The sequence below is a fragment of the Nomascus leucogenys genome, chromosome 22a, assembly GCF_006542625.1.
Source record: "Nomascus leucogenys isolate Asia chromosome 22a, Asia_NLE_v1, whole genome shotgun sequence".
Taxonomy (NCBI): domain Eukaryota; kingdom Metazoa; phylum Chordata; class Mammalia; order Primates; family Hylobatidae; genus Nomascus; species Nomascus leucogenys.
In genome coordinates this window covers 30,479,403-30,500,088 of record NC_044402.1, presented here as the reverse complement: position 1 = coordinate 30,500,088, position 20,686 = coordinate 30,479,403, and the positions used below count along the sequence as shown (strand labels likewise).

General features: G+C 41.0%; 1 protein-coding gene across 4 annotated transcripts in view; it reads right to left on the bottom strand.

Annotated features, from left to right (window-relative positions):
* The window catches only part of NEK9 (NIMA related kinase 9), a 46,323-nt gene extending 30,004 nt beyond the window's left edge, over positions 1-16,319 (bottom strand). For 3 of the 4 annotated variants that reach the window (XM_030803450.1, XM_030803451.1, XM_030803452.1), the window contains exons 1-8: positions 15,942-16,319; positions 13,315-13,492; positions 10,403-10,458; positions 9,809-9,879; positions 7,850-7,955; positions 6,209-6,340; positions 3,260-3,370; positions 2,097-2,161 (exon numbers count right to left, since the gene is read on the bottom strand). In XM_030803450.1, the coding sequence (XP_030659310.1) occupies positions 2,097-2,161; positions 3,260-3,370; positions 6,209-6,340; positions 7,850-7,955; positions 9,809-9,879; positions 10,403-10,458; positions 13,315-13,492; positions 15,942-16,160 (938 nt within the window). In that variant the 5' untranslated portion in view covers positions 16,161-16,319. Of the gene's footprint in view, positions 1-2,096; positions 2,162-3,259; positions 3,371-6,208; positions 6,341-7,849; positions 7,956-9,808; positions 9,880-10,155; positions 10,255-10,402; positions 10,459-13,314; positions 13,493-15,941 lie in introns of those variants that run through there. The other variant, XM_030803453.1, reaches the window with a different exon arrangement.
* Positions 16,320-20,686: the final 4,367 nt, after the last annotated feature.

Genomic DNA, 20,686 nt, shown 5'->3' with positions numbered 1-20,686 from the left:
ATGTTCTAGCCCAGGGCTGTCATCCTACCTAAACCAATTATAGCTGAGCTCCTAGAGTAGTGCTCAGGCATCAGTACTTTTTGAAAGCTCCTGATATTTTGCATCAAAAATCCCAGGTCTAGAACCACTAATCTAGCCAAATAGAATTTTGTGTTTCCTGAATATTTTCCACAACTTCCTGTGTCTATGATTTTGCTTATGCTATATTCTCTGTCTGGAAAACTCTGTCTTATGTTTTCCATCGAAGTACAAAGTTCCAACAAAGTATTGCAGGTAAATCTATAATTATCTCAGTAACAATTTCATGCCTACACTCAAGAAATAAGAGATTAAAATAGTGACTTAAAATAGTGATTATGCCGGGTGCAGTGGCTCATGCCTGTAATCCCAGCACTTTGGGAGGCCGATGCAGGCAGATCACTTGAGGTCAGGAGTTCGAGACCAGCCTGGCCAACATAGTAAAACTTCGTCTCTACTAAAAATACAAAAACTAGCCAGGCATGGTGGCGCCTGCCTGTAGTCCCAGCTACCCGAGAGGCTGAGGTAGGAGAACTGCTTGAACCTGGCAGGTGGAGGTTGCAGTGAGCTGAGACTGTGCCACTGCACTCCAGCCTGAGCAACAGAGTGAGACTCTCAAAAAGTAAATAAAATAAAATAAAATAAATAAAATAAAATAAAATAAATCATTATATTGCTGTGAAATAAGCCAGATAAAAATTTTAAAAATGCTTAACCAGATCAAAAGGGTGATACTGCTTGCACATGCACAAAACATAATTGGAAGGTCATGGTGCTGTATCTGGAGTACTGTACATAATTTCAGGCACTAAAACACTGGCTACAGACCAACTAGAGAAGAACCAGAAAAGATTAATTAAATGGCATAGTAGAATAAAAGTACTGATGAAACAACAAATATGGAATTAGGGATGTACAGAATGTATCCAAGAGCAAGACTTGAAAAGAGCATTGTACGTGAATATTTGGAAGACATAAAAACAAAAAACTGGTAGTGGAGGAAGAAGGGTAGCAAGGCAAAAATAGTGTAATAGGATGAAATACAGATTCAAACATTTAAGGAAGATAAACGTTTTAAATTAAGGTATGAAACCTCCTAGAGGAACCGAGGGATAAAGGATGTTCTTCCTATCTCTAAAGATATCTGACAGAATAAATCTCAGGAAATAACCTCTGAGGAGTCAATAAAACTCTACTTCAAATATGGGCAAAATGTACCTGAAGAGGATTCCTCCAACTCCAACCTACCACCTAAACAAATGCAGTGAAAAACAAAGGCTCAGGCCGGGCATAGTGTCTCATGCCTCTAATCCCAACACTTTGGGAGGCTGAGGCAGGAGGACTGCTTAGGCAACAGCTTTGAGACCAGCCTGGGCAACACAGTGAGACCCCGTCTCTATAAAAATAGAAAAATTAGCCAGGCATGATGGTGCACACCTGTAGTCCTAGCTACTTGGGAGGCTGAGGTGTGAGAATCACTTGCAGCAGGAGTTCAAGGCTGCAGTGAACTAGGACTGTGCCACTGTACTCTAACCTGGATGATAAAGTGAGACTCTGTCTCAGAAAACAAACAAAAAACAAAAAAACCAAAGGATCAGTCCAATTCACACTACAATTGATAAGCACCCTATGCCAGGCCCTGGGATGACCACTTTTTATGTGTTATCTTCTTTAATCCTGACCTCATCTGACTTTATAGAGGAGAAAGCTAAGAAATAAGGATGTTAAATAACTTGACAAAGATAATGACAAAATTCAGATACAAACAGAAGGATGTCTGAGTCCAGACACCCCTCTTCCTTACTGCACTCTAATGCCTCAACTCTAAGGTTTAAAACCAATGGATCAGGAGTGAAGGGCTCTTGGGCCTCATCAGTACAAATTTAGAACAAAACAGCACAGGCTAAGGAGGCAAAAGTCAGAAGCTACCCCTAAGCAATAAAAGCAGGGATATTGGTAGAAAATAGCACTATTGCAACCAAGTCAGGAAACACTACTCTTTCTTGTAGTACTCTGATCAAGCCTCTAAAAGTCAACTATCTCAGAAAAGACAATGGAGTGACTTCTTCATACTTTACCTCCTGCGTTTCCTGAGAAGAGGGCGATCTAGAAGTTCATCTGCAGTAGGTCTCTGCTCAGGATCCTAAAAAGTAAAAATAGGGTTAGTTTTCACTTAACAGAAATGGGCAACATGGGATCTAAAGAGGATAATTAGTCAAAGACCACTGCATTACCCTTTTGTTTTAGAAATCATTTCTTATGTGATACTCCATATTTTATGCTTCTCACCTCATTATAATCAACACTTGTACATGAAGGAGAATGTTTATAATGCATCTTCCTCACTTGTTCAATTAGGGCAGTGGCTCTCAAACCTCAATATATACAGAACAGAAGAATTACCTGACGTGTTTGTTACAAATAAAGATTTCTGGGCTTTATCCACAGAGATTCTGATTGAGTTCGTCTGGGGTGGGGCCCAGGAATCTTCTTTTTACTTACAAAACTCCCCCACTCCCTGGTGATTCTGACTCCAGTGTTTCATGAAACATACTTTGAATAACACTAGAACTACACAGCAAGGGAACTATGAGATATGAGAAATACAGACATTCTGTATTAGAAATGGTAAATTATCTTTCATTGCAGTTTTATGAAATCTATATTCAGAAATCACTCTTGGTCATAAAAATGGAGCACAATTAGGCCAGGCGCGGTGGCTCACGCTTGTAATCCCAGCACTTTGGGAGGCCGAGGCGGGTGGATCACGAGGTCAGGAGATCGAGACCACGGTGAAACCCCGTCTCTACTAAAAATACAAAAAAATTAGCCGGGCATGGTGGCGGGCGCCTGTAGTCCCAGCTACTCAGAGAGGCTGAGGCAGGAGAATGGCGTGAACCCGGGAGGCGGAGCTTGCAGTGAGCTGAGATTGCACCACTGCACTCCAGCCTGGGCGACAGAGCGAGACTCCGTCTCAAAAAAAAAAAAAAAAATGGAGCACAATTTAGAAGGGAAATTCATTTCACAAACTAATACGTACAAAACAGAATAAAGTAAGAATTTGTTCACTGAAGCACACAACTATAATGAATTACCATACCTATTCTGGGTATAGCCACAAATACACTCTACCCTGGGGAAGTGCATGTGGTTTTGTACGGTTTATAGCTATGCCATATACCAAACACTGAGGCTGGAAGGGGAAATACGAAACTGAAGTGAATATTTAAGTCACACCTACCTGGTCAAGGCATGAATGAACCATTTGGATCAATTCCAAAGAGTACTGGCTAGAGTCAACTTCCATGGCCCGAATTCCTTGCACGATCTTCACACACAGGTTGAGCGGGTTCTATGAGAAAATGATGACTGCATTGTTCCTGGTTATATAAAGATGATGCTATACTGTACTGGTTGGGGCTCTCAGGTGTCTGTGACCATTATTTAAAGAATTGGCAATAGGTCTGACTTCTTGTTATAACTACTAGTATGCATCAACAAGAAATAGTTAGGGATGCACTGATGCTATCAGACAGAATGAAGCCAACTGGCCATACAATCTATAACTATGTGGCCAATAATATAATGCTTAGAGTATATTATAATCTGACCTTTCAACTGAATCCCAAGAAGAAGGAAAGCAAGATTAGCCATGCTTCTTGGCTTCATGCAGTTCCCTTGCCAACTAACTTGCCTCCTAATTTATATATCCTAATTGTGGCTGTACAGGCAATACTCTGCTGTGACAGACAAGGCAGTGAATAATAAGAAGATGATAACACTAACAATATTATGGTAATACCACCGCCACGTTATTGAGAGACTACTACAAACTAGACAGGCACATTACATATATGATATTTTTTAGCCTCACACCATTCAAGGAAATTATTATTATTATCAATTTATATATGAGAAAAATGGGGCTCAGAGATGTAAATAACTTGCCCAAAATCACAGATAGTAAAAATGGAGCTATAACTCCAACCAAAGCCTGACTCCAAGTCATATATATATATATATATATATACACACATATATATGTGTGTGTACATATATATACACACACACCTATACACACACACACACACACACACACACACACACACATATATATATATATTTCTTGAGACAGAGTCTCACTCTGTCACCCAGGCTGGAGTGCAGTGACACGATCTCCGCTCACTACAACCTCTGTCTCCTGGGTTCAAGTGATGCTTGTGCCCCAGCCTCCTGAGTAGCTGGGATTACAGGCATGCACCACCATGCCTGGCTAATTTTTGTATTTTTTAGTAGAGACAGGGTTTCACCATGTTGGCCAGGCTGGTCTCGAACTTCTGACCTCAGGTGATCCGCCCGCCTCAGCCTCCCAAAATGCTGGGATTACAGGCATGAGTCACCGCGCCCAGCCTCTGACTCCAAGTCATTTTTCTTCCACCATACTATTTAAGAGAATTAGATGATATACTAGAACAACTTTCAGGATTTAGAAAAATGAATAGGTCTTATGAAAAGGCAAGGAATTTGCATTATCTTACATTTGCATTTTTCATATATATTATGAGAGAATCTCTGTGTGGGGAATATATATTGTTACCATGTTATAGATAATAAAAAACAGAGGATCAAAGAGATGAAGTGATTTGCCTAAATTCTCACACCTGGTTGGTACAGGCAACTGGCTATGAATCCACTTTAGCCCCTCAATGTGCTCCATGGACCAGCAGCATCAGCATCACCTGGGAGCTTGTTAGAAACACAATCAACCCTGCCCCCCAAAAAATCTGCATTTCAACAAGATGATTTTGTATGCATATTGAAGTTTGAGAAGCACTGCTTTATATCAGGTTGTACTTTAATTTACTTAAAAAAAGAAAAAAAGACTTAAAGGGATTCATTGTCCATAAAGCAATGACAATCTTTATTTATTTTTTAACAGATAAACTTTTTTTTTCCTAGTTAATGAATATTTTTAACACCTACAATGTGTTAGGTATTGCAGAAAATAAAGCAAACATTTGGAAGGGTTTTAGACTACCTGGCAAAACCACAGCTATATAAAAAAAGTAAGTACAATAAAGTGATACTGGTGCTATGTCAGAAGTGTTTACAAGATAGAATAAAGGCACAAAGAAGTAACAATTAAGAAAAAGGCATAAATATGCTGGGCATGGGGGCTCACACCTGTAATTCTAGCACAGGCCAAGGCAGGAAGATCAGTTGAGGCCAGGATTTTGAAACCAGCCTGGGTAACATAGTGAGAACCCATCTCTACAAAAAATAGCCAGGTGTGGTAAGGCATGCCTGTAGTTCGAACTACTCAGGAGACTGAGGCAGGATGACCGCTGGAGCACAGGAGTTTGAGACTGCAGTGAGCTATGATCATGACACTGCACTCCAGGCCTGGGCAGCAGAGTGAGACCCAAATAAAACAATTATTTTTTGTTCCCTTCCATTCTGTTCACTAGATTTGCATCCTTTTACACGTTTCTAAGAAAGTGATGCAGTCGTTGCATGATCATCTGGCTGCTGTTAATAATGTTCCAATTCCTACTGCTTGAAAAAGTGAACCATCATATTCCATTTTTTGCTTTTAAGAGATGAACTTTTTAATTTAATTTAATTTTAATTTTTTTTTTTTGAGACAGGGTCTTGCTCTGTTGCCCAGGCTGGAGTATAGTGGTGTGATCTTGGCTTACTGCAGTCTCCACTTCCCGGGTTCAAGTGATCATTTCAACAGGGAATTCAAGTTGGAGATTTTTTTGAGACAGAGTCTTGCTCTGTTGCCCAGGCTGGAGTGCAGTGGCATGATCTTGGCTCACTGCATCCTCCACCTCCTGGGTTCAAGCAATTTTTGTGCCTCAGCCTCTCGAATAGCTGGGATTACAGGTGTGCGCCACCACACCCAGCTGAGTTTTCTATTTTTAATGAAGACGGGGTTTCACCATGTTGGCCAGGGTGACCTCAAGTGATCCACCCACCTTGGCCTCCCAAAATGCTAAGATTACAGGCGTGAGCCACTGCGCCTGGCTGGGTCTATAGCATTTTAGTAATAGATTACTAATCTTGTACCTGAATACTGGTTATTTTTGCCAGAAATCAGAAGCCTGGGAATAGAGTTGATCTGCTTAGTCAAGCTGTACCATTTGCAACCTGCTAAATGCAATATGGGGATAATATGCCAACTTACTGTAGCATCAAACGTCCTCTTTAAGGTAAGCAGTTCAAAAATGACGCAGCCTACTGCCCAGATATCAGACTTGAAATTGTACTTTACTCCTTGACAGAGCTCTGGAGACATGTAATATGGGGTTCCCACAAGCTGAGCAACAAAGAAACAATCAAAGAATAACTTCTTTTCTGAGGTAACTATGTTAACATTTCAACAGCTTAATTAAATTTCCTAGGAACTAGTCATAACAACCATAAAACATTCATCAGCAGATTCCAAAATGGTTTTTATGAGATGATGCCACTATGGAAAGAAATCTTATTCATATCAAACCTCTTGGGTCAATTATAAAGGGACAATCTCTGTGATAAAGGGACTGTGGTAACTTGAGGGGCTCAATAGCTCTGTGATTCCTAGATCACAGAGGCTTCAGGCATTCTGTGAAGACTGAATGACTTTACACATACTTAAAGACATACTTAGTAAAAGTTCACCAATGGGAAAAAAACCCAAACACTGGCAGTGGGGAGATGGTAACTGAATGAAGGAATTAGATGTTCTAACTAAAATACGCATAATGAAACTTTTAAAATGCCCAATTTGGCATCTGTTATACTAACACAGCTAGTGAATTTCCTTTGAATTTGAAAAAGATTTTCTGACTTCAAAAATAAATTTGGAAATAAAAATGTCCTAAGAAGTCATGCCTCTCCTAAGATGAGATATAATGAATGCCCTAGCAGCTCTAATAAAACTCACAGTCAGCTTTAATCAGCAAAGCAAAGCAAATTTCAGATGGCTTACATGGCTTTTATAAATTTTCGTATCATTCCTTCTTTGCATTTAACTAGCTAAAAAAAGTCAAGTCTTGGTTTTATCAGATTGTTCTTGATGAGAAAAATCCATATAAAGACATGATTGCTTCTTCAGAAGCTCACTTTGGCCTCCATCATAGAAACATCTGAGTCCCTGAAGCAGAGACTCCAAACCCTAAACATCTAAATTGCTTGCAGGCAAACCTTGACATTATTAAAAAAAAAAAAAATTATTGGCCAAAATCAGTTTTCAATTTCTTTTAACGACAGAGCATTGCGAAACTAGAATAATAATAACTGGGTTTTATAATTCCTAAAAGGATAAGATTACTGTCCTAAAGATCAACTTATGTCTACTCTTTACCAATGATCTTTCTCAAAATCACGTGAGAGGGGACCCCTGTGCAGTTCAGACTGTGTATAATATTAAAGAATAGATTGTTCTCTGAGCATCAGCCTTCACTTGTAGTATAAGGGTTCTCTTTGAACCAGAAGCATTCAAAGGAAAAACAAAGAGATGTCTAACACCTTGAGCTCAAACATTAAATAAGAGATAAAGTGAAATCTACTAAAGATCCTAACCTGGACAAAACAGTAAAGCATTTTGTTGCTTTTAGATAAGTCCCTAATCAGTGTTGGAAAAAGGCTATGAGGTCAGAGCTGTAACGTGGGCAATGACTTAAATGCCTGCTAGTGGGCCCAGGAAAAAGACTTCTGAAGACATGCATTAAAAGTATGGAGAACTTGCAAGAATACTGAGAAAAGTATGCAAGATTTAGGGAGTATAGTTATATTTCACAGTGCTAGAAAAGAAAATAAAAATTAAGACAAGGGCAACACATACCGTCTCAGCCATGGAATACTCAGAATTAAGTTTCTTTGCTAGGCCATAATCTCCAAGTTTTATCAGGTTTGCCTTGGTCAGAAAAATATTTAATGTCTTTATATCTCTGAAAAAAAAAGATGCTGCAAATTAAGTTCACACAAATAATTGTTTTATTTCACCCCCCGTCTTGCCCAGGATTGTTACAGAATAAAAATGAGTGTGGGCCGGGTGCAGTGGCTCACATCTGTAATCTCAGCACTTTAGGAGGGCAAGGCAGGAGGATTGCTTGAGGCCAGGAGTTCTACACCAGCCTGGGCAACATAGTGAGACCCCATCTCTACAAAAAATAAATTAGTCAGGAGTGGTGGCATACACTTGTAGTCCTAGCTTCTCGGGAGGCTAAAGCACCTGAGAATCAGTTGAGCCCAGGAGGCTGAGGCTGCAGTGAGTCATGATTGCACCACTACATTCCAGCCTGGGCAACAGGATGAGACCCTGTCTCAAAAACTAAAACAAAATAAAACAAAAAATAAAACAAAAAAAGAGTGTTACCCACAGTGGTCATCACTTTCACATGCTATTTAACACTGAAGCGGGGACTTTAAAGGAGTGAAGGCGGAGAATTAACTTCATCCTCTAGGGCTTCACAGCATAGAAATATCTCCCATACTACTGAAGCTATTAGGAAAAGTTGAGAGGGTCAGATGAGGAAAATGGTGCTCTAGGTAACCATAATTCCCATAAGATACCACACCTCTTCAACTATCACTTATGCCTTGAATTAAGTGGTATCAAGGCAACTTTAACAAACTTGGTTGGTGTCAAAGTTTCAAATAATCTGCTAAGGCAAGAGAAGAGGCCTACATTTCCCTGCAACGATATGATTAGGCCATTTAGTCATCTAAATAAAATCACAGGCTATTTTTCTAAAGATGAATTGACCATATGTAAAACAAAATGAACTGTGCCTGGTTCACTATGGCTTCCTTTATTGAAAGATGCAAATAAACCAGAATAATATACTTTGTTATGTTTAAAAAGAAAATAACAACATGCAACAGAAGCCATTTAATAGCTATCAAGAAATATATGTTAACTGAATGAACAAACCAATAAAAAAAGAAATCTTAGTGTATTATAATTAATCTCTGGCACCAGTCAATGACTCACTTAAGAAGGGCATAATGATGTGAAAATGTTATTGAGATGCTTCTCTTCTATAGCTAGAAATGAATGGAAACGTGCTTGTTTTTAAAGATCTGGTAAATTTGTATAATTAATTGTACAGAGTGAAGAGGCTTTTATTTAAATTAAAAGCGCTTAATTATAGAATTAAAAAGAATTGCCAATTATTATTGCTGTGAATTCTTTTTTTTTTTTGAGATGGAGTCTCGTTCTGTCGCCCAGGCTGGAGTGCAGTGGCGCAATCTCGGCTCACTGCAAGCTCCGCCTCCCGGGTTCACGCCATTCTCCTGCCTCAGCCTCTCCGAGTAGCTGGGACTACAGGTGCCCGCCATCACGCCCGGCTAATTTTTTGTATTTTTAGTAGAGACAGGGTTTCACCATGGTCTCGATCTCCTGACCTCGTGATCCACCCGCCTCGGCCTCCCAAAGTGCTGGGATTACAAGCGTGAGCCACCGCGCCTGGCCTATTGCTGTGAATTCTTACCAAACACTACTTCTCGTGGTGTCCTTCTAGGCTTTACTGATGAATTAACAAACTGAACTCTAAAATGTTTGTCTGTAAAATGACTAAGTAGTACTTGGCTACTGAGGAGACTCTTCTTAGATCATAAACATGGTTTAACCTCAGGGAGTGAAAATAATATTCCTCATTACTTTCCTTTCCTAATGATATCAATGGAAAAACTCTTGGCTGCTTAACCAAGAAAATAAAAGTGTTGTTGTGGGGGGTATCCAGGGTAGGGGCTGAATTGGTAGAGAAGAATCCATCCATAAATTTTTTTTACTTCTTACCTATGAAGGATTCCAGCTTTATGGATGCAGCTCACTGCTGAAACAATCTGAAATAGGTACCACACCACCATCTGCAGAGAAAAAATAAATATTTGGATTAGAAACAAAAAGCTCCATTTAAGTAAATACACACACACAAACAAAACAAAGAAAGCTGCAAACAGAAGTTATAATTCAACATGACTTGACATCTCCTCCTTGCAGGTTGAGTAGGCAAAGAAAAGTGAAGGGGTAAAAAAACAGGTTCCTCATAAAATAGTTCCAATGTCATTATAATATATAGTATGGTAAAGCAGACATGTGGAAAAACTCAGGAAGAATGCAAAGTTATAGAAAACTGGGCATACCAGTATGCAGTAATAGAATCAGGAAAGAAAGCCCACAGAGAATCATGATGTGGAGGTAAAACGTTTAGGAAGCAGCTATAGACAGCTTCCTTGTTAGAGGTTTCCTTTCTCATGAATATCAGAGCCTGGAAGGAGTCTGAACAAAAGGAAAAAAACACTCTTCATTATTGGAAGAGTAAATACAGAACTAGAATGCAAGAATTACAACACTACAATTCTAACTTCCTTCCATAGAAATATGAATTACCTCTTCCTCAAACAACTTGTCCTTCTGACGAAGGATTTTGTCATACAGGTTCCCTCCTGCAATTAAACAAGACACAGGTTTGAATTGTTTAATACAGATCAAAGCTTGGCTCCTGTAACAGGATTTTTTAGGTGACACAAGGAAATGAAGGATTCTGCTTTCTCTTCATAGGCAACTACTTCTTTTGACTTTTCACATGGGCACAAAACTCTTCCCATCTCTCAAGGACTGCATCAGAAATATTCTTCAAAGATCTCCCTCTCTAACACAAGAGGCTTAATAAAAAAAAGACATTTTTAGAAAAGATGTGAGTAAAGACCATTCTTGTTCCCAACAAGTGAAGTATATTCAAAATCAGATTTCTTTTCTAGAACTCTCCTTTAAGGACTCTACAATATTTTTTGTAACAACTCTCCCAGTTGTGACTACTATAACATTGGGATTAGGCTGGGCACATTGGCTCACGCCTATAATCCCAGCACTTTGGGAGGCTGAGATGGGCGAATCGTTTGGGTTCAGGAATTCAAGACCAGCCTGGGCAATACGGCAAAACCCTGTCTCTACCAAAAATACAAAAAATTAGACGGCTGTTGGGGCACGTGCCTATGGTCCCACCTAATCAGGAGGCTAAGGTGGGAGGATCGCCTGAGCCTGGGAGGCGGAGGTTGTAGTGAGCTGAGATCGTACCACTGCACTCCAGGCTGGGTGACAGTGAGAGTCTATCTCAGGAAAAAAAGAAAAAAATTGGATTACACCTGTGATGCAATGTTTTGTATTTATAGGGTATATATTGACAAATTTTCTACTTCACACCAAAAAATTTCCCAAAATTTAGAGTCTACCCCTAGACTGTTTCCTATCATTACTCTCTTTACTAATTCCTTTCTGTGGAATAAGTGTGAATTTACTTCTCTCTTTCCTTTACCAAGTAATACAGACTGCAAGTAATCATGGTTCATCTTACATCCCACCTGCAACTATAACTTACACTTTAGCCCTGGGTTTTTACAACTTCTTTTCCCCTGCAACTTAGTAAGTCAGTTTCAATAAATGTATCATGTGTTCCAATTCTTCCTAATCACAAAAGAAGTTAACTACCTAGGGCTTCTGCTACTTGGAAAATTTTTAACAGAACCTTGTATATGGCATTGATCACCAATGATCATAATATACAAGAGTTTACACAAGAAAGTCATAAGTGACGAATATGCTGGGACCTCTTTAGCATGCAGTTCAGAAAAGGGCTTTGGAGGTTCTCTTGTGCAACAAGATGATTAACAGCTAATACAGTACGTAGCAAACACTTTCTACCTACCAAGCAGTATGCATGTAATACAACAATCCTAGAAAGTAGGTACTGTTATCAACAAACTTTTTTTTTTTTGAGATGGAGTCTCGCTCTGTCACCAGGCTGCAGTGGCATGATCTCCACTTACTGCAACCTCCAACTCCCCAGTTCAAGTGATTCTCCTGCCTCAGCCTCCCGAGTAGCTGGGATTACAGGCACGCGCCACCATGTGCAGCTAATTTTTGTTATTTTTAGTGGAGACTGGGTTTCACCATGTTGGCTAGGATGGTCTCGATCTCCTGACCTTGTGATCCGCCGACCTCAGCCTCCCAAAGCATTGGGATTACAGGCGTGAGCCACCACACCCAGCTTTTTTTTTTTTTTTTTTTTTTTTTTTTTTTGAGATAGGGTCTGGCTCCATCGCCCAGGCTGGAGTGCAGTGGTCTGAGCTCACTGCAACCTCTGCCTCCCAGTCTCAAGCTATCCTCCCTCCTCAGCCTCCCAAGTAGCTGTGACTACAGGTGCACACCACCCAGCTAATTTTTTTGTATTTTTGGTAGTGACAGGGTTTCACTATGTTGCCTAGGCTTTCCTCAAACTCCTATGCTCAAGTGATCTGCTTGTCTTGGCTTCCCAAAGTGCTGGGATTCCAGGTGTGCACTGTCCCTGGCCAACAAACTCATTTTAAAATGAGGAAACTGCTGGGCGCAGTGGCTTAAGCCTGTAATCCCAGCACTTTGGGAGGCGGAGGTGGGCGGATCACCTAAGGTCAGGAGTTCGAGACCAGCCTGGCCAACGTGGCAAAACCCTGTCTCTACTAAAAATACAAAAATTAGCTGGGCATGGTGGCGCATGCCTGTAATCCCAGCTACTCGGGAGGCAGGAGAATTGCTTGAACCCATGAGGCAGAGGTTGTGGTGAGCCAAGATGGCGCCACTGCACTCCAGCCTGGGCAACAAGAGTAAAACTCCATCTCAAAAAAAAAAATAATAATAATAATAATAAAAATAAAATAAGGAAACTGAGGCACAGAGACGTTAAGTTTCTTGCCAAGGTTATAGAGCTAGAAAGTAGAGAAACTTGGTTTTAGAGTCTATTTTCTTAACAACTAGGCTATATTTCTATCTTAGAAGCAAAATGATCTGAAGAAATCAGGGACCAGATAAATAGGGCCATGCTTTACCATATATCACTTTCACTCAGTTATGATCTTTGGACCACTTTTCAATAGGATAGCTTTAGCTGAAGATGATATAAATAAATATCACCTATAAGACCTTATTAAATACTGTATCAAGTGCTGCCAAGCCACACTCTGGTTAATTAATGTCATTTCATAAAGAAAAACCTTGAAAAATAAATGTAAAATCCAACTGAAGAAAAGATAGTTTGAAAATGGAACTGTAATCACAAGAGAAAATTTGGGTATGCAGGGGAAAATCCCTCTCCTTATTTCGTACACCACTTCAAAAATTCTCCATGGCCTGAAAAGTTTCTCTTAAACTCTAGAAATTCATTTAAAGTTTTTATCACCGTATATGGCTCTTCTTATATTCTTCTCCTCAAGGTAATTATGAGTCTAAGAAAGTCTTGCTGGAGAAAGTCCCACTGAACTCTATCTTACCATTACAATATTCCAGCTCAATCAGCAGGGTGGTATTGTCCATGAAGTGATTGTAGTAGGCAATAATGTTGTCATGCTGCAGCAGTGCCAGAATAACAATCTCATTCAAGGCATCACGACGTTCCTTCTCAGACAGACGGGTCAAATCAACTTCCTTCCACACAACCAGTGAGTCATCCTAAACACAGTAACAGAGGTATCGTGCTTTTCCTCTTGCCTGGCAGCAAATGAATCCACACCTAGATCTGCAAGCCTAGAAGAAAACTTCCTAGAGGGGCAGAGACTGACTCCTCTTATTTTTTCCTTTTAACAGACTTTAAAAGTTATGTGTACAATTTAGCATTATAATTTATTGCAGGACAGGGGAAGTAAAGCATTAAGACGTTGTTGTCACACTTAATTTGCATGATGTCAGTTCCAGGTAAAAATATGGGCTGGGGATAGATCTCAAAAAGATTCTATTGAGGATACTATGACAGACTGCTAATCATGATGGTGATTATGGCAGGGCAAGAATACTGGAGAAGCAGAGAACTGGGGAGCAATTATCTATAGCTGGTCACAGCTTCTAAAATGAAAATACTAAACTTGCCTCTAGTTTTATAAATTTAGACTTCCCTAGTGATTTTCACTTACCCTTTCTGGATAAGTCATGCACCCTTTTGCAACTCTATAATCTCCTCTCACACTTTTATGTATCCTGTAGCTCCTGATGTCTACTATCTTTTTTTTTTTTTAGAGATAGGGTCTCACTCTGTTGCCCAAACTAGAGTGCAGTCATAGCTCATTTCAGCTTGGAACTCCTGGGCTGAAGCAATCCTCCCACCTCAGCTTCCCCAGTAGTTGGGACTACAGGCACGCACTGCCACACTCAGCTAAATTTTTTTTTTTTTTAAGAGATGGGGTATCACTGTGTTGCCCAGGCTGGTCTAGAACTCCTGGCCTCAAGCGACCCGACCACCTTGGCCTCCCAGGTGTTGGGATTACAGGCATGAGCCACTGTGCCTGGCCTCATTCTTTGCTGACACTGCTTCCTAGCCCAGGAGCATCTCCACCTATGTAACCCTCCCCATCCTTTTGAATGCCTCTGCCAAGCCTTTACAATGTTTTTGAAAAGACTCTGATGAACCTTTTACTGTAACCATGTCTTTAATTTTTAGAACCCATACACTGAAATATTTGTCCATTCTTTTCATATCTCTACATATGCAACTTAATGCTATTTGTTTACTAACAATGGTCAACTTATTTTCCTACTGAAATATAAGCTTCTAGAGAAAAAGAGTGCTTCTGAACTTTTGTAATTCACAGATCTAATAAATATTTGGTGATAATGGATAATGCTATGCAATTTTTGGGAAGTGTAATCAAATTTAACTCAAAACAAACCCAGTAATAAAGTTCAACAGGATAATAACAAAAAGGCAATGGGCAAGATGTAAGACTTTAGTTCTAGTCCAAGATTTACTTATAACTTAAGTGAGCAAGTCACTTAAGTATACTGTTTTAGCTTCTCTAACTAAAATATAGAAATAACGATCCTTATCTCCTCTTTCTCATTGAGTGCAAAAAAGAAAACAGACTACTAAGAATAACTCTAACATCATATATTAACGTGGCATCAGTATAAAAAAGAACACTTAAAAATATTCTCTTGCAACCACTTCTCTCCATCTTTCAGCCTTAAAAGTATGCTGGCTTGGAACACACACCAGAACTGCAGATGGATTTCTGATGGATGAATCACCTTCAGCAACCCCAGCAAGTTCTCATTAAATGTTTACCCTAAAGTAAGATTTTATGATCAAATCCAATGTATCGTTAGTTTTTGGAAGTAGAATAATCACTGTAGGGTTTTACACTAGTATATATTCACTTGGGATTCCGTGATCCATGGATCTCTCCAAAGGATGTGCATATGTGCAAATGTGTTGATAGAGGGGGTAAGATTACTTTGCTTATGTTAGGTTCTCAAAGGGGTCCTTGTGCCCCCCAAATTAAGAATGGCTTAGAATATACCAACAAAGTATTTCCCATGCATAAACCCTGCAGGATAAACACTGATAAAGAACCAACACACAAAGATCTTCCCAATAAGCTTCAAGAAAAGCTTGCAACTGAGTGATCACTGCTGAACTTAAAGATAATGACAAAAATAACGGAGTTGCCACGGGTGTGGGGATTTTGAAGCTATGCCCCTCCTCCTCACCCCGACCTTGAAGAACTATATATACAGCATGAGAGGAAGGAAGTTTTGGCAATACCTCACATTCGTATACCACTTTAATTTACAGAACAAGAGCCTTCGTTTGATTCTCAAGATAATCTTAAAAAAAAAAAAGAAAAGATGATTTCAGGGTATTATCAGTAAGCCCATTTTACAGATGGGGAAACTAAAGCTCAGAGACGGTTAGGTAACTTAGGTCCATCAAAAATGACTAGTCAAACCAATGATCTAGCCAATTTCTAGTGCCGGTGAGTGGGAAGAGTGGTGAAGACCCTAAGACATATACCCTGTGGGCGCCTAAAGCACTAAGCTCACGACGCTGGGAAAGCGGGGCCGAGAAGGAGGGACTCGCGGCGACCCGACAGCGCCAGACAGGGCGGCCGGTGCCGAGGGCCGCTACCTCGGTGCGGCGGTACAGCGTGGCTTCCCCGAAGGCGCCGCGGCCCAGGACGCGGATGGGGATGTAGTGCAGCTCCTCCTGCTCCGCCGCGCCGCCGCCGGCTCGCGGCCCCTGACTGGCGCTAGGCCCCGGACTCGAGTCCCCGCAACCCCCGGACTCGCTCCCAAAGTCCGAGTTGATGGAATCGCAGTGTCGCTCGTACTCGCCCAGCACCGACATGGCGGCGGCCGCGGGCCTTGGGGACCAGCCTGCGTATGCCCGGAGGCGCTGGCCGCGCTGCGTCCCGCTCGCTTCAGATGCCGGCCCGCGGATCCATCAGCCCAGCAACCCCGCGAAGCTCCATGGTGGCTCCTGCCCCCCGACCCGGAAACAGTTCTCTGTGTTTCCGGCCTGGCTGAGTTTCCTCCGCCTTTGCTTGCCCGCTTGGGTAGTCCAGCGGCCAAGGCTTCCCGCTTTCGGGGAAGGCCTGCAAAGTGAGGCCTCGGGCTGGGGTTGGCGGGCGCGTGGTGGGAACCGCGTGGAACCGAAGGGCTCCCACGGGAACAAGGGCTTCACTGACGGTACGGCCTCTCGGGTCTATTGACCCTCTTCTGCCTCCCCGGTCCAGACCCATACAACTTCGAGGTCCAGAGGTCGTCCAGTCTCATCTTGACGTCAGGTCTGTGACAAGAGGGTGATTGGGGAAGCATTCCCAGTGTACACATTCCCCATTCCAACGTTGGACAGCATTCTTTTTTAGAGAGATAGTATAGTAAAGATAATATGGCCGGGCAAGGTGGCTCACGCCTGTAATCTCAGCATGTTAGGAAGCCGAGGCGGGCGGATCACCTGAGGTCAGGCGTTTGAGACTAGCCTGGCCAACTGGTGAAACCCTGTCTCTATAAAAATACAAAAATTAGCCAGGCGTGGTGGCAGGCACCTGTAATCCCAGCTACTCGAGAGGCTGAGGCAGGTGAATCACTTGAACCCGGAAGGAGGAGGTTGCAGTGAGCCGAGATCGCGCCACTACACTCCAGCCTGGATGGCAGAGCGAGACTTCGTCTCAAACAAACAAACAAACAAACAAAAATATAGACAGCCTAAATGTCTGCCTCCTGTCGTCTCGGTCCCTGGGCCGAGTTCTTCCTCCCAGGGCCATCCTAACTCCCTCCCTCTTCTACACAACTCCAAAAATATTTTAAGCAAACTCTCCTGACACTTTCCTTCCCCCCTGTCTCTTTTTCCAGATACAATTTATTCTATGTGTTTTTCCAGATATTTGACCATATGATCTCATGAAACATTCTTTGAGCACTCGGTGCCACACACTGGGAACAGAACATCTGCAATAACGTTCTCCATACCGTCAAGTAGGAAAACAGCAATACGGTGAACAATAGGTGTTCCATCAGTTATGTGACCTTGGGCAACTTCTCATCTCCAAGCTTGTTTTGTTGTGAGAATATGGTCTACATCACAGACATAACAGCTAACATTTATTGAGTGTTATGTTCTGGGTACTATGCTAAAGGTTTTTTACGTATTATCCCACATTATTATGTATTATCCTGTGTATTATGTATTATCCTAACATTCCCATTTTACAGAAACAGAGGTACCTAAGTAACCTGCTTAATGTGACAGACCTAGTAAGAGGCAGCTGGGAAGTTGAACCCAGAAATCTGAAAAAGCAGGATGTGATGGGGCTAAGAGAAAGCCATGTGCCTAGCCGGGCGTGGTGGCTCACACCTGTAATCCCAGCACTTTGGGAGGCCGAGGTGGGCCGATCACTTGAAGCCTGGAGTTCGAGTTCAGCCTGGCCAACATGGTGAAACCCCGTGTCCACTAAAAATACAAAAATTAGCCGGGTGTGCAGACACCTGTAATCCCAGCTACTTGGGACGCTGAGGCACGAGAATTGCTTGAACTGGGGAGGCGGAGGTTGCGGTGAGCCAAGATCATGCCACTGCACTCGAGCCTGGGCAACACAGTGAGAACCCGTCTCAAATAAATACATAAAAATAAATTGTGTCATATGGATTTGTGAAAAGTTCCTACTTTAAGAGAGCTTCCATGTAACAGAAAACCACCAGGCAATTAAAACAGTTTCTATTAGGGCTATTAAAGTGCAAGATTCTAGAGAGGCATTTATGAGTGGCATCTGTGCAAGCCAAACTTGCTGTGTGAGTGTAGGAATATACAAAATGTTAAGTCTAAACAAAGTAGAGAGATCATTCCAGGTAGAGGCCATTCCATCTACATCCTCCTATTAATTAGAAGGCACTTTGAGGATAGGTATTGCCTCTTGTTTATCTAGATAAACTCCATAGTTTGGCTTAAATCTGTTAATTCTATTAACTGTTAATTCTGTTGTTCTCGGTTAACTCTGTTAAACAGAAAAGATGCTCAATAAATTGTTTCTCAGTTGAATGGGAAAAAAACACTTAAAATTGGGAATGCTGACTTTCAAAGAGGCTGAATAGATTTCAGCCTAAGCTTAAAAATTCGTTTTTTTCTGGCACCTTTGCAACAAGGAACTAGTTTTCTGTAACTTGGTTGGCCTGAAACTGAATTGTTCTAATGATAATGCATAGATACTACAAGCCTAGAAGAAACATGTCCTATTACAGAGCAGAGACATTCCTGCTGAATTCTTCATTATATTGGATATAACTGAAACTAATTGTCTTACCTTTGAATATTTATAAGTTCAAAAATAGTCAACATTTATTCTAATGGTATAACTTTTTTTTTTTTTTTTTTTTGGAGACAGTCTCACTCTGTCACCCAGGCTGGAGTGCAGTGGCATGATCTCAGCTCACTGCAACCTCCACCTCCCAAGTTCAAGTGATTCTCATGCCTCAGTCTCCTGAGTAGTTGGGATTACAAGCATCTGCCACCACGCCCAGCTAATTTTTGTATTTATAGTAGAGAGGGTATTCTGCCATGTTGGCCAGGCTGGTCTCGAACTCCTGACCTCAAGTGATTGGCCTGCTAAAGTGTTGGGATTACAGGCGTGAGCCACTGCACCTGGCCAAGGTGTAAAATTTTAAAGTGCCTTTGGTTGAAACCAAACTATTTTCACATTTTACTTTAACAAGTAAATGGTTCGAATGCTATTTTGCAGAAGTTTCCAATTTGTGAATGGCAAATTCCCAGGGGCTGTAGAGTCACTGTCAAGATGAAAGAATCTACCAAAGACCAACCCAAGTTTATACCCTTCACTGTCTGCCACAGTAACCATTAGCTACATATAGCTACTGAACACTTGAATTGTGGCTAGTCTAATTTTAAGCTATAGATGTGGTATAGCTTGAAATGCACACTGGATTTTCAAGATTTTATATGAAAAATGGAATGCAAAACATCTTATTAACCATTTTTATATTAACTATATGTTGAAATAATATTTTGCGTATATGAGGTTAAATATACTACTAAAAATAATTTTCGGCTGGGCACGGTGGCTCATGCCTATAATCCCAGCACTTTGGGAGGCCGAGGTGAGCAGACCACAAGGTCAGGAGTTCGAGACCATCCTGGCCAACATGGTGAAAACCCAGTCTCTACTAAAAATACAAAAATTACCTGGGCGTGGTGGCGTGTGCCTGTAATCCCAGCTACTCGGGAGGCTGGAGAATCGGCAAATTTTACCTGTTTTTTTACTTCTTTAATGTGATACTAGAAAATTTAAAATTATACATGCAGCTCAACATTTTATGAGACATCACTGCAACAGACTGAATAAATGATTTATAAAGCATGTATTGGGCCAGGTGTGCTGGCTCACGCCTGTAATCCCAGCACTTTGGGAGGCTGAGGTGGGTGGATCACGAGGTTGGGAGTTTGAGACCAGCCTGGCCAACATGATGAAACTCCATCTCTACTAAAAATACAAAATTAGCTGGGCGTGCTGGTACATGCCTGTATTCCCAGCTACTCGGGAGGCTGAGGCAGGAGAATTGCTTGAACCCGGAAGGCGGAGGTTGTGGTGAGCTGAGATCACGCCATTGTACTCCAGCCTGGGCAACAAGAGTGAAACTCCGTCTCAAAAAAAAAAAAAAGAAAAGAAAAAAAATTATACTCAAATAATGGGAACCACTACTTTACACATTATGGATTCATAATAAAATTTATTTGAGGGAGAATGGAGATAAGAGGATAAATAGGCCAGCCAGTGAGTGTGCAAAGCACTTCATATTGGCTTTTGGAAAGAAGCTTTGTGAAAAATGTTCAACTGTAAGTGAAAGGAGAGGAGAAAAGACGTTTACCTCCTGGAGTGGGGTTTTGCATTGGATATGATAGGCCTAAAAAGTGAGTCCTGAGGGTTCATATATTGGGGGGGGGTCTTTTAGGAATGAAAGGCAAGGGAGATGGCTCTCTGTAGGAGTGATTCTACGTAGTTGCAATTTTAATTGCAAAAACTGCAATTACTTTTGTGCGAACCTAATAGTAACAGTTTCCAAAAGACAAAGAGAATAAAATGCCTAGTTTACAGAACCATATTTGGTCTGAGGATGCATAATTAAGGATTCTTAATTTATATATATATATAAAATTTACATATATTACATACAAAAAATATGATAATCTTTTACTAGCTCATATAAACTATCGATCTGCAGTAACTGAAGGATAACAATAACAATATGTTTTCTCTAATTCATCAGGTATAATTTGCCATAATTTAAAACAGAGAAATATGGAAGAATTATCACCAATCCAGACATAGAAGTACTCAAGAGTAACAGAACATACACCTAAAA